At 48.4% G+C, this 18,197-nt stretch overlaps 1 protein-coding gene across 1 annotated transcript in view; it reads right to left on the bottom strand.

The window, feature by feature from the left end:
* PIK3R2 (phosphoinositide-3-kinase regulatory subunit 2) overlaps positions 1-18,197 on the bottom strand; it is a 486,396-nt gene that overhangs the window by 338,994 nt on the left and 129,205 nt on the right. The window contains exon 2 of the mRNA XM_069649253.1: positions 15,351-16,174. Within this exon, the coding sequence (XP_069505354.1) occupies positions 15,351-15,687 (337 nt within the window). The 5' untranslated portion in view covers positions 15,688-16,174. The remainder of the gene's footprint in view (positions 1-15,350; positions 16,175-18,197) is intronic.

Here is an 18,197-nt window from a genome sequence, read left to right as displayed (position 1 = left end):
CACGAAGGGTGTAACAAAAAAATGTTTTCGAATTGTTTTTATGCATTTCGAAAGAGACCTGTGGGGATATCACTCGATCGCGGGAGCGTGTTCTCGCGAGATCGCACTTAACGAGATCTCGCGAGCCCACGCTCCGCGGGAAAACGTTTCCCGCTGGAGAGCTGGCAGCCCGCCAGATGAAGCGGTCGCACCACAGCGCTGCTCCTGATGAGGAGCTGAGAAGGCAAGAACTTCCAGCAGCAGTACAGCCCAGCTTCTAGGGTGTAACACCACAGCCACAGGAGGTTACCTGGGGGCCCTAGAAGCTTACAGCGTGCCACCCTCGTGCACCCACTTCCCTCAGTGACTCAACTGGGGAAGTCCTGAACTTAACTGAACTGTAAGTACGTGCTTGATGAGAACTTGGACATATACCAGTCCACACCTGTTGTTAATAAAGTAGAGTAGATTCACTACAGCGTCCTGTCGTCCTTCAAGGCCACAACATAATTGGCGACGAGGATACCAAAGATCCCACGGCCTCACCATGCAAGGCGCCACGCCGCCCCCTGCCTTTCTCCCGTAACCGGGGACACCAGCAATTCCATGGATGCAGTGGGAGCCCCTGTTCTCCACCTATCTGGAAGCGATAGGCGGCACGCGGTATGCCCCCGTGAGGAAGAAGGCGATGCTGTTAAATGCGTTGGGGGTTGAAGGACAGCGCATTTTTGCTGGGTTGAAGGAGATACCTGCGGCCGATGATGACGTCTACAAGGAAGCGACCCATCGCATTGTGAAGAGGTTCACCAATAAGGAGAAGGTTGTACAGCACAGACTGAGGTTCTACACCCGCAAACAAGAAGAGAGCGAACCCGTGGACGACTACGTCACCAGGAAGAGTGAGCTGGCCTCTTTGCGCCTTTGGCGAAAACGCAGAACAAGTCATCTGCGACATGCTCGTCGTTCACACCAACTCTAGGAAAGTGCAGGACAAGTTCATACAAGAAAAGGAGGTCACCCTTGACAAGGCCATCCAAATTGCTAGGGCGGAGGAGGAAACTTCCAGCAGACGCAAAGAGGCGGGAAGTCACCTGCCCGCGCCCGAACTTGCGGTGCTACAATGGAGAGGGCACAGAGACAAGCAGTCCCGCGACGGCCCCAGAGACAAAGGTCCCAGGCAAAAGGAGGCACCCAAATGCTATAGATGCGCCAGCACCAAGCACATGGCGAATGATCGCGACTGCCCCGCCAGGAATAAGGAGTGCTCTAAGTGCGGACGCATCGGCCACGTGGCTCAGGCATGCACGTGGCGGGAGACGACGGTTTCCCGTGTCGATGGTGACTGCGTTTCAAGTGACGATGACGACCAGCAGGACAGACCCATGGTGGTCATGGTCAACGCTCCCCAGGCAAGGAGGGAAAAGCCCCACTGCACCATTAAAATTGACGGAATGGAAACGCGCGTCATGGCAGACTAGGGATCCGACCTCACAATCCTCCCCATCAACACGTACAAGGAGATGATGGGTCGAGCGCAAGTAGAGATCAGAACGACCAGGCAAAAGCCGACGGTGTTCGGTGGTGCAACTGTCGACCTTTTAGGCTACATCAAAGCCCGGATCGAATTCAAAGGGAGGTCCACCACCACCAGAGTGTATTTTTCACCCAAAGGCCCAGCTGTACTGGGATGGGACGATCAACACAAACTCAGCATGAAACTGGATCCCAGCACTCCGGAACAGGTTCTCATGGTCTCCTCAGGAGCAGCGCTGAACTTCAAGGAGATGTTACCGGACCTGTTCTCCGAGAACCCAGGGAAGGTGAGAAACTATGTCCACAGGATTCGCTTAAAACCCAACGCTATACCGGTGAAACACAGTCAGGGCAGTTCCTGCCACAGCGAGACCCGCATTGGAGGCCCACCTTTGGAAGATGGTCGAAGAAGGAACCATCGAGACCGTGGAATCCTCACAGTGGTTGAGTCCAGTAGTTTTGATCAAAAAGAAATCCAGCAACGACCTTAGGATCTGCATCGACCTAAGAAGCCTCAATCTAGAGGTGATCACAGATAGCTTTCCACTCCCCAGTATCAATGAGATCGTCCTCATGATGAAAGAGGCGGCAATCTTCACTAAGCTGGACATGCGCGATGCCTATCGCCAGATTCCCCTGCACAAAGCCTCTCGACCCCTTACAGCGTTCATCACGCCCTTCGGCACCTTCCAATATACCCGCATGCCATTCGGGTTGTCATCGGCGGCATCCGCATTTCAGAGAATGATGAACTCCTTACTCAAGGGACTCACAAATGTTTCCTCCTTTCAAGATGATATCCTTGTGTATGCAGAGACAACGAGACCCATGACAAGGCACTCAAGGCTGTCTTGAGCAGGCTTCAAGAGGAGGGCATTCACCTAGCCATGAAAAGTGCGTCTTCGGAGTGAACAAGGTGGAATACCTTGGGTACTGCATCTCAAGTGACGGCGTTCGTCCCAAGAAGGACCTCATGCAGGCCATAACAGAAGCCCCGGCTCCGGTGTCCAAAGAGGAGCTACGCTCATTACTGGGCCTAGCGGAGTACTATGCCAAATTCGTCCCCAGATTCTCCGAGACCACGTCTCCCATGAGGGAGCTTCTGAAGAAGGGGGCAGCCTACTCGTGGGGTCCGGAACAGAACGAGGCGTTCCGGGAAATCAAAAAGAATCCTACACGCGCCGTGCCTGAAACCATACAACCCTGAATGGGACACCTGCATTACCACAGACGCCAGCGCATATGGCCTGGGGGCCACCCTGACCCAGAAGAAGGGAGACGCTGAGAACATTGTGGCGTTTGCATCCAAAGCGTTATCCACATCGGAGAAGAATTACTCCACGGTCGAGAAGGAAATGTTGGCATGGGCCGTCGACTACTTCAGATCGTACGTATGGGGGACGAGATTCAAGCTGGTCACCGACCACAAACCCCTCATCCACATGTTGAGCCTGGGCGGCACCAAGACGGCCACCCCGAGGCTGGCCAGGATCGCCGCAAAGCTTCAAGAATACACGTACGAAATAGCACACATTGCGGGGTGGAAAAATGCACAAGCGGACTGCATGTCCAGACTCCTGAGCCAAAGAGCCCCCGACACCACGTTCCTGGAGGATGAGTGTGTCGTAGCCTCCATCAGCGACTTGAGGAACGGCAAATACATGGACCTGAGTGAGAGCCACTGGCGGGAGGAGTTCGAACAGGACGAGGCCCTACGGCACGTCAGCACCTGGGTTCGCGAGGGATGGCCCGAGAGAGCGATCCCCGAAGGCCTCCGTCCCCACTGGAAAGTGAACGAGGAAATCTCCACCATGAACGGTCTCATCTTCAGAGGCGATCAAATCATCCCGCCCAGCGGCATCCGCAAAGTGATAATGTGCAGGGAACATTCAGGCCACCTGGGGTGCAACATGACCAGACGCAGTATACGCGACGCCTACTGGTGGCCAGGCATGGACCAGGACATAAGAGAAATGGTCGAAAGGTGCCACGAGTGCACCAACAGTGACAAGCGCCTAACCGTGAGGCAAGCCCCCATGTGGCGAAAACTAGGTTTGGATTTCATTGGGCCCCTGGACAACATGCCCCCAGAGCACAGATATGGGATAGTCATGGTTGATTACTTCTCCAAATGGGTAGAAGCTGACTTCACCTCAGACATCACCACAAGCACAGTCATTGAAACACTCACCGCCGTATTCCAGCGGGAAGGTCTACCAGAAGAACTCGTCACAGACAACGGAGTCCAGTTAGTCTCCCGAGAAATGGAGAAGTTTCTCAAGCTCAACAACATTCGACAACGGAGAGCAAGCCTGTACCACCCACAGGCCAATGGCCTGGTTGAGCGAGCAAACCGCTTCATTAAAGGGGCACTCCAACTGGCTCATGCCTCGGGCTCCGACCCGTACAAGACGGTCGAGGAAGCAGTAGCAGCACACCGCCTGATCCCCAACGCCGTCACTGGCTTCTCCCCATTCCATCTGCTGAGGGGAAGAAGGGCCGCATCCTCACTGGTACCACCCTGGCTCCATCAAGTGAGGGCTGACGAAGACGTGAACATGGACGACGTAGCATTTCGCATGCGGCGCAACAAAGAAGCCATGAAGGCCCAAGGGGACTTCCGTCGAGCCGCTCGACACAGCAATTAACAGAGGTGACCTGGTGAAAATACGCCTTCCCCACAAAGACAATGAGACCGGCTCCAAGTACAGCAGTCCCATAGAAGTCATAGAGAGAGGGTCAAACCACATCTGCACCAGCGATGGGAGGAAATGGAATCTGGAAAGGGTGGCCATGTACCGCAGGAGGGAAGATGTGGAACAACCACACTGGGACACCGGAGAAGATCAAGACCGCCAAGGGACATCCTAAAACCCTCACCGCTCAGAAAGAGGTGTCTTGGAGCCACACCAGGGCAATGAGTTCTCAAGCCCCGACTCTCCAACTACACCCAGGGAGTCACAGCGAAGAGCAAGGGAAGAAGAACTTGAATCACCCGCATCTTCTCAAGGGCACTCCAGCAATCCTGCCCCATATACAGATCTAAGCAGACCTCAGAGAGAGAGAAGAAAACCCAGCAAGTTTGCAGACTTTGTCATGGAATGACCATGCATCATTTTTCCCAGCAAAGGAGGTGTGTGGGGATATCACTCGATCGCGGGAGCGTGTTCTCGCGAGATCGCACTTAACGAGATCTCGCGAGCCCACGCTCCGCAGGAAAACGTTTCCCGCTGGAGAGCTGGCAGCCCCCCAGATGAAGCGGTCGCACCCCAGCGCTGCTCCTGATGAGGAGCCGAGAAGGCAAGAACTTCCAGCAGCCGTACAGCCCAGCTTCTAGGGTGTAACACCACAGCCACAGGAGGTTACCTGGGGGCCCTAGAAGCTTACAGCGTGCCACCCTAGTGCACCCACTTCCCTCAGTGACTCAACTGGGGAAGTCCTGAACTGAACTAAGTACGTGCTTGATGAGAACTTGGACATATACCAATCCACACCTGTTGTTAATTAATAAAGTAGAGAAGATTCACTACAGCGTCCTGTCGTCCTTCAAGGCCACAACAAGACCGTTTTTTTTTCTTTTTTCCTTTTAAATTTGAGATGGAACACGACCTTTCACCCATTGACAAAACAGGAAGTGGCATCACATAGCATTGTACACTACGAAAAATATGATTACGGTATCACTATAATGTGATGTACATTTCATACTAGAATGGATCGCCATATATATCGTTAAGATCAGTGTGTATAGGCCCATATTACCAAATTACTGTGAATGCAAGCAGACGTCCATGACCAGATGATGATGATGTGTTATTATATAGCACTTAGGCTTAAGCGCTTTATATAGAAAAAATGTACACCCAATATCACCCAACCTGTGTTGGTACTCATTTATCGACCTCAGAAGGATGAAAGTTGAGGCATTTAAGAACAGACTAAATCAGTGACTCGCCCCCCGAAGTGTGCCTGAAATAAACCTTTAACGAGTCTTGCAATTATAGTATAGAATTCCAGAAAGACTCACTATTTGGTATTCCAATTCTTTCTTATTTAGGGTCAGTGCTGAAAGTGTTCTACTTGTGGCACTCCTGTTCTTATTTATTTTTTTTTTTTTTAAGGGGCCCGAACAAGAAAGCCAGACACACCAGCAGTAAAGAGCCACATGGTCCTGGCCACAGCCCAGGAGCTTGCATTACAAAAAAAAGAAAACATTTCTTTGAGTCGTATTGTAAGATCTGATTTTCTATGTTGGACTAATGCATACAAAAAAAAAAAAAGCATTACTTGGTGCATTCACAGGTTACAGCCCTCCAGGAACGGCCCTCCGCTTCGCCGCCAGTCCTCTTCCATCACACCTAGGTGGTACCAGACTGCTGATGTGTACTTCAGTAGGGAAAGTGGGAGGGCTAAGGAGGAGAATATGGCATTTATAACGCGCCTATATACAAGTGGGAACAGAGGGAAGACAAAGACAACGATCTTACTAGGCCAAGTGACATTGAGATTGCGCAAGTGCAGAGGGGGTGGGAAAGGGAAAGTGCAGACGGGAAGGGGGCAGTGCAATACATAAGATGAACAGTAAAGAATAAATAAAATAAACAATAGGTAGAAGTGCGGCCAGCTAGTGGCAAGTGCAGGGGTAAGTGCAGATATGAAGTGTCAAGAGCTGGGTGGACTGTAGGGATACGGAAACAGCCCCCAAGTGCAGGGGTTGCCCGGGTGGCAGTGCAGGTGTGCAGCTGGCAGGGGAGGGGACCTCGGCCAGAGATCAGAGGGTAGCCAGGTGACCAGTGCAGTTTCAGTCAGGAGTTCAACAGGGGAGAGGAGGAGAGAAAGCAGATGCAAAGTGGAAGGTCTTGAGGTTCTTCCGGAACCGGAGATGGTTCTCCTCAAGTTTCAGGGAGGAGGCCTCAGCCGAAGAAAGATCTACCACCAACTCGTTGCTTGGAGAAGCAACAGACCCTGAGGGAGTTGTAGGCAAATGAGCGAAGAGCTCGAGAGGAAGATATTTAGGAAGAGAGAGCTGGAGGTATTGAGTAACTTAGTTACTCCCGTCCCGTGCCACTTTCCTCCATACTTGTGGAAGGTGATGAAACATTAACACACTGAAGGGGAGATGGACCCGGCACTTTTAACAGGAGGGTTGGCCTCAGTAGAGTTAATTGAGAGAAAACTGGTCAAATGTTTTCTACTGCATTTTACCTCAAATGTATGGGGTTAGGCGAATAATAAAAGGTTGGGGGGATTGGGAGAGTGCTCTGGCAGATCTATTCCGCATACATTTGCGACAAGATGTCCTTAAAAGGAAAAAAAAAAGACCAACCCTCCCTCAAACACATATGATGAAATAACATAGAACCACAAAAAAAAGATTCTTCAAAACTGCTTGTCCAAACCTGGCATCAGACGCAGATCTGGAATCCAAGCAGTAATGCCACAAAATAAATTAAGACCAGGCTCAAGTGGCAACCCTAGCAATGACCTCCCAAGGAACAGGTCTCTCTTTACAAGACCAATGAGGCTGCCTTGGCCTTAACTGCACAAGCCTGAGGGTGTTCTATACAAGACTGCGTGTATACATAAGCAGGGCCAGGACCCCTCAGGTACAAGATCACTTCTTTATTGCATCATGTCACAGGGAAAGCCAGTTACTCTCAAATTAGGAAGACACTCCCCAGTGCACCCCTCAGGCACCCATAGCTCAGGTCCAACCGACACGCTTGGAACCAAAAGCAGGCACCACATTGAGTGGTTATTCATTCACATACGCTTACACTCTACAAGCACAACCATATGACAATAGTCATCTCGTGTACGCTAGATATAAAACTAAAAACGAGACAATCTCTGGCATTTGTAGCTGTCCACAATGCAAGCTACAATACTCTGGGCCAGTTGGCCTGCAGGTCCACTGTAGCTCGGAGACTTGCACCCGTAGAGAACCAAGCCTAGCCGAGGACCTGAACTCGTGGGTCTTGTCCAGGTAAAACTTCAGAATCCTAGAGACATCAGTATTGTGCAACGTCCTTTCCACTTCTTTAGACATGTTAATAAAAACTTAATTAACAACTCCTGGATAATGTTCAAGTCCGATATTACTTTTGGCAAAAAAAAAGAAAGAAGGCGTATGAAACGTGACCCTGTCCTTATAGACAGTGCCAGAGCATGCAGGTCACTTACCACAGATCTGACGGCTACTAGAAAAGGAGACTGCCGGGCCACCAGTTTGAAGTCCACTATGGCCATAAACTGTTTATGAGCTATGGTGGTAAACATGACATTGGACATATATGATGAGGGCTTGTAACAGGCCGATATTGGCCCTTGAACCCCTCTAAATGCTGCTTTACGAATACGGTAGAGAGTGAGAATGGGCCCCCTTTAACATTCCTATAGGCAACTACTACAAAAAAGTAGTTCTGGGCACGGCTCCACAGAATGCTGAAGAAGCCAAGTTAGAAATGAAAAACAGAACTGAGCCCAGGCCATATAAGAAGGGCTTATCTGCCTGTCAAGGCAACAATGTCAAAAACGTATGCATTTCCTTTTATACCAGCCCTTGTGGAAGGATGTCAGGCAGGTGTGACCACTTATAAACTCTTCATGGACAACACCAGCTGCTCCAGGGTCACTTCAAGAACCAAGCTGACAGAATGAAGAAAAGGATGCCGGATCTACCCACCCACCCTCTATCTAAATGAGGGTTCGGCTACTTGAGGTCTGAGAACCAGAACCTGGCAGGCCACAGGAGCGCCACAAGAATCATTGTGCAAGAGACTGCCTGCAAGAACATCTTGAAAACTGTATGAGAGGTACAGGGGTAGTTGGTGTACATAGCCAACACCTCCCAAGGAGTCCCTTTGTTTGCACAACTGAGTGGCAAGCATGGGGCACAACACATTGGGGGGGGGGGGGGGAACCAAACGATGTCGCTTACAGTGGGCCCCATTTCAAACAGATCCTGAGCTTGTCAATACTTCCACACAAATGTTCTTTACGCCAGAAGGAAGCCGCACATTGATATGGAGAGACAGCTGTTCAGAATTCCACTGGCTCCCAACCACAGTTCTCCAGTGATGGTCTATTACGTTGTAGGATCCACACACTTCACTCATTCGATTGGAGCGGTCGCACCACCACTTCAAATCTGGACTCAGAAATGGTAACACCACTGACTGAGGCAGAGGCCAGAGACCGGACCTTGTTAGTTAGAGCTGGGCCCTCGTCACCTGGAGCCTGCTGTGAGGCACCAAAAAGTATGCAGGCCGCCATGGGCCTCTAGAACTACCAGTCTGTGGTTGCTTAACTGTTCAGAAAAATCTGAGTGCACCTAACAAAGCCAATAAAGGTCAGACTCAGCAGGCACCAATGAGGACGTCTCTGGGTCACCAATAACCCGAGGGTAGGTTAAGTAGAACTTGAAATGACACTTCATCCGAGGGGCTGGGAGCTCACACCAGCCAGTTGTCCAGGTAAAGATAAATGTGATGCCCATACATCAGTCCCTATACCTGCTGGGCCTAGAGAGCCAAGCTAACCTCACTGATGATGCCAAACAAGGCTGAAACATGTCTTGGGGTGCTTGTGGTCTCGTGCATAAGGGATGCAACAAAGCAGTTTGGGCTCAATAGCCCCTTTTGTAGTGGGACCAAGCCTGATTTGCATACAGACCTTCCCCTTTCTGCAACGGCTTGGCAGGCAAAGAACAATGGTCTGGAGGGTCGCACAGAGCAATGTCAGAAGAATGCTGCCACTGCTGACATTTTTATATATACGTGGGGAGCAGAGTTGAGGCCAAAGGGGAGTGCTCTGTACTGAAAAAGGTTATTCTGATTTGGTTGTCTCAGTCTCCTGGTTTCATGTTGTCTTTGTCCTGTCTAGAGCCCAGATGCTTAAGGGCTTTGGCACTTAAATAGAAATAGAAAATATAAAGAAGATAATCCTTCCCAACAGAGATGATGGTTCAAAAGCCAATCATTGCTTAGGCTTCCGATCTGGGGAGGGAAGAAACCCTAGGGGTTAGTGCGTTGCAGTTTCTTCCTCTCTTCTCTTGGGAGAGGGAGTAGTCGGCTTGTTTAGCCTGCCTCTCCAGAAATCATTTGAAGCCCCCGAAGGAGCAAGATCTGTCTTTGGAAGATCTTTGAGAGCAGGAGGCCTTGAGCTGGATCAGTCTCAACTGCTAGTGACTTGGCGGTTTGCATGCTCGCTTGTTTTCTTTTTCTGGAGCTCTTCAATAGTAGAAGATGCGCAATCTATGATCTTGTCCAAGATGTCCGAGATAAACGTATAGTCCTGCAAATAGGACAAACTCCTCCTGTCCATTCCTACAGCAAATCGCACCTAGATGACATATCGATATGGTCAGCCGCAAACAGTAAAAGAACCTGGGCAACCTGTTTCGCCTCTGCTAGGCAGAGTTGAAAGCCACCTCCTGCTTGTTTGCAGGAAGAATCTACTCGAATTCGGTGAACTCCCATCATAGTATTTAGTTAGCAGCAGCTCGAAGAGTCAAACTATGGCCTGCCAGAGCTAAGACGCAGAGTTGGGTGACACCATGCAACCACAAGCTTCAAAGAAGCTTATCCTTTTTTCCAGGAATCGGAGCTGCCGAAGAGCAAGTCAATGATCTGTAGTTGAGTGAAACAGCTGCAACCCCTACCACAGAAGTTCAGGGCTACAGAGGGGGTGGGGGCGATACATGGACTCAATGGCAGAGGACGGTACATCATGTCAATACTTTTTCATACCATTGTGTGTTTTTACCGCAGGCTGCAATCGCAGCTGCAGTAAAACATCCATGGGCGCCCTTTTTGTCAAAATGGGTCGGTCTTCTTTTTTCACCATTTCTTGTTGGACAGGCCCTTCTTGGGATTTACTCTGCCAAACCAGGTGTGGTCCCTTTGTTCGGCCTTTGGCTGGATTCACAAGTGAAGCCCACCTCTGGCTCCAGCGTGTCTAGCAGGGCAGCAAGCGAGGCAAGTTACCAAACTCCCTCTGCTTAGTCTCCTTTGTTACAGGAATGCACCCAAGGGTGATTGGCTGGAGGGCTGTCCTCAGAGGACAGCCCCTCTGCTGTGTGAGTGACAGCTAGGCTGTGAATGAATGGGAGAAACCTGCATAAAAAGGCAAGGCTTTTTGCTTGGAAGGCAGAATCGACCACTGACGAAGGAATCCGAAGAAGAACTTGGAAGAGACGCCTGCTGCAACTCATGGATCGTTGATTTGCCTGATGAAGCCCTGCTGCAGTGCTGAAGCTCCGAATTCGCCTCGACTAGAGAAGCCCCGCAAAAGACGAGCTCATCTGGAAATCCTCTCAGAGCTGGCTGTACTTCCATTGCTGCTGCAGGAACAGATCGCCAAGGAGTGGTACACCAGAATCGAGTGAGTGTCGGACCAGAGCCCCAGGAAGATCCTCCGGACTCCTAGGAAGCAGGACTGACCAAGCCTGAGCCACCTCAAAGAGTGCTGGACACCAGATGCCAGTAAAGTCCAAAGTGGTATCCGAGAACCACAGTGTTGCTATATGCGAGAGCCGCAAGGAGCTGAAACCACGAAGTGCCACTGATCTGATGTTTTCCCATTGCTGCCACCGACCTTCCATTCGTAGAACAGGAGTCCCCCAACGTCCTCCCTCTTGTCCCCACGACTGAGGTCCAGGAACAACAAGATCTGCAGACCTACACAGGAACAGAAGCCAGATGGAACCAATTTCTTCTAACCAAAGGTACTGTAAAACTAAGGGTACTTACCTCTTGTCGTGTAGCCTTGCTAGTTCTCAGTTGAAACTTGTCTTGGTTGCTTTTGCTGAGTTGCTTGCAGCTTTGCTCCTCACAAGCCTCCCAGCTTTTGGCCCTAGAGCGCTTCTATTTTTCTCTGCAAAGACTTCTAAAACATTGTGCAAGACGTTTACTTATCTGCATGAAGTGCTTCAGCCCACCTAGACTTTTGTTCAAGTAACATTGGCTGGCCTGGCGCCCTGAAAGACTCTTCTTATCCCCGCTTTACCTTTACTGCAGGAAAGGGTTAATTTACTTTGCATTGGGGGGTTCAAAAGTACTTACCTGCTTCGGAATATTTGTGTAACCTTTGTTCTATTCTCAAACCCTTTTCTTGAACACCAAACTCAATATTGCTCTACATGTACCAGTGATATACTAATGTCCACAGTGTCCTAGTTATTTAAGTCAACTTATGGTGTAGGAACCATCTGTGTGCCATCCCAAATGGGGACTTGCTGATTTAGAGAAACCTAAGAGTTTATATTTTGAAGTGTATTTTTGTGTTACTTATATATTGCTCCCTTGTGAAGGCTTATTGAACTGACTATTAAATACATTAATAATTGTTTAATCAAGAGTGTAAGAGTTTATTTGAATACTTGTCACTGTAAATCTCTGTGTAAAAACCCTACTGCTCACATTGACCCCTCTTGAGATAAGCCTGGCTGTTCAGCCACACTACCAACCTGTGTAGTACAGACGTATACCAAAGATTGGGTTACTTATTGCCAGGAGGACAAGGTTGCTGTAGTCTCCCCAAGGGTACTGCACACAATCTTGCCTAACAATGATCCTCTGCCTTCTTCCCAGATTCAACCCCCAACTGGGGAACCTCTGACTCTCCCTGGAATTAGCCCCTAAACAAGGGACCACTTGTGTCTTAATGTTCGCTCTGCCCGCTTCCCGATCGAGCTGTCACCAAGAATATAATCCCCCAGCCTGGGGGCTCCAACAGGGGGGCAGGAAGGAGAAGAGTGCTTACCTTCCAATGCTTTTTTGCGTCTAGGAAGTCGTGAAGATGAAGCGGTGACCTGGAGAGATCTTCCCCAACACAGCAGCTGATAAGTAATAACACACTTGACAAGGGTGTCAAGACCAGCACAGGTCCGCAAATGTTCCTAGCGCAAACTTCCCAGGCATAGTGAATGGGGGTCTGTGGCAGGCACCTGCTTCGGTTTAACCTGGCAACGGTGAGAGAACTGAAGCAGAGCTGTGACACAGAGGAAAGCATTGAAACAAAAACAGAACTAAAAATAGGAGGGGGAAAAAAGGGTAAAGTGCAAGTAGCGTAGCAACAGACATCGATTGATTTGAGAAAAGGACTGGCCGGACAAAGCTAGGGGAGGCAACTGGAGAAGCTTGGCTGCATGCACAAACAAAATTTAAAAGAAAGGGTGGAGAAGAGGACTGAGGGCAGCAAAGTGTGCAAAGAAGCTGGTCTAGAGCAACAGCACATTAGGGCTGTGGGGTGGCACAGTGGAGACAGCAAAACAAAAGGCCGTAGAGAAAACTCCCACAGTAAGCGGATCTCAAATAAACTAAAATGGAATTCCATGGAAGACGTGAGGAGTGCTTAAGAACCCGCTTAAAGCTTGTCTCAATTTACTTTTCTTTTGCGTGCATTAATGAGAGCAAAGTTGGATAATTGGGACGGCACAACCTCTCTCCAACGTTGAGGAGAAGCATAGACAACGGATCTGCAGACTCACGTTAACCTGTATACTTGGCCATTTGAGCCAAATATTCTGCATCACCGTTGTTTACATATTTAAATTACCTGTTGTGGTGACAACAGGCTTGGCATGGACAGGTTGGGCTTTTTTGCATTCTCTACTAGCCACTGGAGAGCGATAATCGTCTGTAGGGGGGTAAGAAATGGTGGGCCGTGTGCATGTGGAGAATTGAAGGGCAAATGCCTGGTTATGCCTGGCTAGTTACTTGCAACTTGGTATTTCTACCCCTGGACAAATACTTCTGCATGTTTGTAATATCCCTGAACAGAGAAGAGCACAAGGACTGCAACAAAAATATTTGCTTGATCAGGCCAAAATCCAGTTTTCAGCCACAGTCATGCGGGTCTTGCACTATTCTAGTATAGATGAGGAAAAGCCCAGCCTTGTAGATAGAATAGTGCATCAAATAAGTTATGTTAATTGGCATGTATAGTGCCCCCTCCCCCAAATCAGCTCTGTAGTCTTACATGCAGAGGCTTTTCAGAATAGAGGTCTACTGTGGCCCACCTGGGGAGAATCGGACCTTGCAGAAAAGGAGAAGGAGGTGCGGGGGAGGTGAGAAAAAGTCTCAAGTAGGGGCGCATGACTGGAAAGGTAGAACAGGGTTTGGGGCTGAAGGAGTAGGATTGGGATATAGGGGTGCATGTGTGATCATCGGTTGCAGAATAAAACTCGACCGTGATGGCAAGCACATTTCAGTGACAGTCTCCTGTCGGGGTCATGAAACTTGCTGCTCTCCAGATGTTTTGGACTGACTCCCATGAAACCTTGCAATTGATGATGCTAGCTAATGCTTATGTTATGTGTAGTTCAAAACATCTGGAGCGCCTAAGGTTGCAGACCGCGAGTCTAGTCAATCAATTGTGCGGTACAAGAATTAGCTAGTGCAGTTGTTTGATGGACATGATATGTTCAAAGTGGCTATGTGGTGTGCTAATGGAAGGGCAAAGTGGCGAGTCAAACACGTCAGCCACTCTGGCCATACCCTACCTTCCCCCCCAGGGGTGCTAAATTCGTGCCATTCAGGCAATGTTCACCCCAAAGTCCAAGCTGGATTGAACATTTGGGTAGTCAACTGAACTTTAACAAGGAAGCACATTCGTTATTCTTTAACTGCTTGGGTTATAACCATTACAGTTATATTTCAAGTTTGATTGTTGCAACTGAATAATGCAAATAAAGTTATGCTAAAAAAAAAAAAAGATTACTTTGTTAGCTGTCCATGGAGAAGAGTAGCCAATATTGATTGGTTAGCATGCACTCTCTGAACTGCGCGTTCCACTGAATTAGCAGTGACCATTTCACACAGACTGACTTGATGTTGTATTATTCGCTCCCGGGGAAGGGTGCTCAGCCAATCAGGTGGCTGGAACAGCAGGAGAGAATACACAATCCCCGTCACACGGGGCCTTTCCCCAGGTGGCATTTTCTTTTTCTTTATGGGGAGGCAACTAGGAGCCTCTCCCTGTTGCTCCCTCCCCCCCAAATGCGGAGCATTGAGCTCCAGTCCCGGAGCTCCTCCAGTCTGGCCACTGCCATAGACATGGAAAGTTGACTTATTCCCTTTTCCATAGGGCGGCGGGCATCTTTTTACATTTTTTCACACTCTTCATCTGCTGCAAAATCAGGAACCAATACCTAGAGTGGCACACATCTAACCTGTGCAGGGGATGGAAGGTATAACTGTGTCCAGTACACATCACCATGTTTCCAGTACACATCACCATCAAGTCTTCTAGAGGTATTTCCAGAAACAGGTTGAATGTCAGATAAGTATCTATGTATGGCACCAGTTGGCTGGCAAGCCGAAAGTAGCTCCTTGTATCTGTTGGTATTACACTAACCAGGCTCTTCAAGGCTACATCCAGGAGTTAATTAGGTACCAGAAATGTCCAACCCTGCACTTCTCTGAAGGAACAGTTCTAGAAGAGAAAGACTCCTTAAAGACACATGAAAGGATCCAGATGGCATACTTTCTCACGACTGCAGAGCAACATTTGCCGTGCTGATGACAGAAGTACAAACCCTGCTTTGAATTGAGACCATTAATCGCTGGTCCCTGTGGCAAGACCAAGCATGCATTGTACACCCACTGTGACAGACTATCAGCTGATGCCACATCAACCACTCAAGTGCCAGAGAGAAATGAAGCTTAATAACCAATGTACGTGTGGAAGGCCCTAAAATCCTCCGCCAAATCATTGAACCCTTTCTGACATAGTTTATGCCTCGGCTGGGTCAGTTACTCAGAGTAAGCTTTTAACAAGCATTCCCAAAAAGGTAATGAAAAGTCAACATTCAATATAAAATACAAGAGTCTTACCTTGCAGATCACAGGAGTCGGGCCTGGATATGCTGCCTCCAGGTGTAGCTGGCAAGGGTCGCTGTCCCCTGGGCCTTGGAGTCAAGAGAGGCCCTTTAATCGGCCCCAAGTACTCCACATAGGTGCCTGGAAAGTCTCCCTTCTGCTTGGTCCGTTCGTTGAACCCTCGGAGCCACCCAATCTGCTTGGGGTTCTGTTCATCGCCTTCCTTGAAGCTAAGAGTCTGCATGGCTGCTCTGCTGACAATTAGGACATCCCCAGGCAGAAGGTCAATGTCTTCCTCACGTTGCTTGTGGTACTCAAATTGTGCCCGGTACCGAAAGCCATCTGCAGCCATTGCTCCAAGATTCCCTTTTTGGTGGTTGCAACTGAGACGGTTCCTTGCTTGGTGTTTGGTTGAATTCAAAAGTTACATTTGCTGAACAGCGAGTTCTAGTTCTTAACAGTGCTTTTGCCGAACTGGATGTTGCATTAAGTATCAGGGCGGTGGGTCATGACACAAACCCTGCAGGATTCCAGCGCCAGCCTCTTAAGTACCCCCTTTCCTTAGCTTGAAACCTCTATTCAACCAAATTATTGAACAGAGGGATAGTGCGACAAACATAATCCAACACTTTCCACCACACATGCGGCAAAGTAAGCAGGAAGGTGCCCAATAATCCTCAAATAGTTTTGACTTAAGTGTTTTGAAGCTGAACTAGGGAATTCAAGAAGTGTGAAAAAGTAGACATACAGCTCAGCATCATAGTGGGCTCTGGAAACAAAAGGACCTGCCCAATCTTTTCACTGCCTTGCGCATCAAGTGTCAGAATCCAAGAACAGACCTAGAAAGAGGAAAAATTATATTAGTTTCATGCTGCAGCATTTGATTTTGAGAGACCACACGCTTGCACACACTCTCAAACCAATTCAAGATAACAAAACAACAAACATTTAGTCTACAACAGACACTACAAACCAGTTCTACTAAAAGACACAATTTCATATGCTAATGACATTTAACAAATGTATAAATAATGGCCAATTTGTAGTTTGTTACTTAAGAAGGCATCTATGCCCTAAAGGGGCATTTTTGCAGGACAGCTCCCTACAGTCTTCAGTTCTGGAAAATCAAGGATACTATTTTTAGTTTTGGTTGATTGGCGACCTCCAACTGTGGTCATGTGCATGTTAGTGACGGAGGGGATTGATGGGACTATGCGCAAAACACCAAGCATTCCATACTGTTCCTATTCTTCGATGTGGAAAGAACTGTATTGCAAAATGATATGCACAGCACGGAGGCCGTTCAGAGGGGGGCAAGGAGGTTCTTCCTGTGCAGCTCCAAGAGTCGAAGTGAGTTGCAGCAATTTGCACACTTCTCAACTCTGGGCCAAAAGAGTACCTGATGACAGGAGTACCCTTACATCGGATTAAAAAAAAAAAACCTGGATGAGGGTCTTTTTATGGCAGTGGACGGGATGTGCACGCAAGAAAGAGTAGAACAAAAATCGCTGGTTAACAGATAAAACTAGAAAATATGACAAGAAAAAATATGAATGAGGAGTAAAGAGAAATAAGAAAGGGAAAATGATAGAAGCAAAAACAAGGAAACGATGAAGAGGGTAAAAATAACTGCAATATAGGTATTCATTTCAGAATTGTTTTCTTGCACTTCAAATTTGGAAAATGTTTCCTGAAGAGAAGTCCATTATACCAGCAGCCATCACTTCCATTCACGCCAGGAAGCTTGTGACCACCCATCAGTCGATTATTAATAATGTGCAGCAAACCAAGGCCTCTTCAAGGTAGTGGCGGATATGGCTACCTCCAGAAGCCAATTATAGGGCTCATTTGGGGGGGTCTAAGTCTTTTGCTGTTCTCCAAGTTGCCAAAAGTAATTACAAGAAAAGGTACTCCCCATAGTGACTACTTACACCCTAGTCCACCATAACCTTTCTTGCATGCTTCCGTTTTTTTGCAGCACCACAAAAATGTATTTTTACTTAAAGCCTGGCATGGCCTCTGGCAAAGCCTCACCATGCTCCCCCTCCAACTGCTGAGGTCAGCCCAATCGAAACATAAGTCATTTTAAGGGGATGGAGGGGAGACATATAGGGCAAAGGGGACTCTGCACTAGGAGTACAATAGTCACGAGATTGAGTAACTTTTCCTTACTCCTACTTCCCATTCCCTTTTCTCCATATTTCTGGCAGATTCACAAGCACATATCTACCCTATCAGTGGAATGTCCTGTTTTAGTCTTCAATGAAAAAGTTCCAGATTGACACTTGTCTAAATTGCTCATCTACCCTCAAACTCATGTCGAGAGAATAGTGTGTAAAAAGCCGAGGGGGAAGCACAAATAGTCGCTTTGCAATTAAGTGGTGATGCGTCTTTGAAAAGGGGCAGAGGCAACCTTCACCCTCGTCAGGTATGCATGAAGGCCTCTGGGTTGAGGCGATTTTTTAATCACATAGCTCCTGATGATACATGGCAATCCAACCTTTCAATAGGAAGTAATACAGTGAGAGCAGAGTTGAGAAACCCAAGAACCTGGAAAGTGGAGGATGAGAGGAGGGTTCGATAGTGGCAGAGCGCCACTATTATCCAAGAGCATAAGTAGAGAACAGAGTTTGGAGGGGTAAGCAAGTTTGAGAGCTGCACGAGTGTAGTCTTCGAGTATTTACTACTAAAGACAGATTAAAGTGCGTCTCCAAGGCAGTTATCCTCAAGGTACTTAGTAATCCGAGTGAAGAATACCTTCTAAAGGACCTTTGAATAATTAGGAAGAAGGAAGAAGGAAAAGTGGCCGATAGCTCACCAGAATGTTTGGGTCAGTTCAGGGTTGCTTCAAAAAGGGTAGGA

Source organism: Ambystoma mexicanum, chromosome 1p, assembly GCF_040938575.1.
Source record: "Ambystoma mexicanum isolate Mex_15411 chromosome 1p, UKY_AmexF1_1, whole genome shotgun sequence".
In the NCBI taxonomy this organism is placed as follows: Eukaryota; Metazoa; Chordata; class Amphibia; order Caudata; family Ambystomatidae; genus Ambystoma; species Ambystoma mexicanum.
This window is presented reverse-complemented; position numbering and strand designations above follow the sequence as displayed.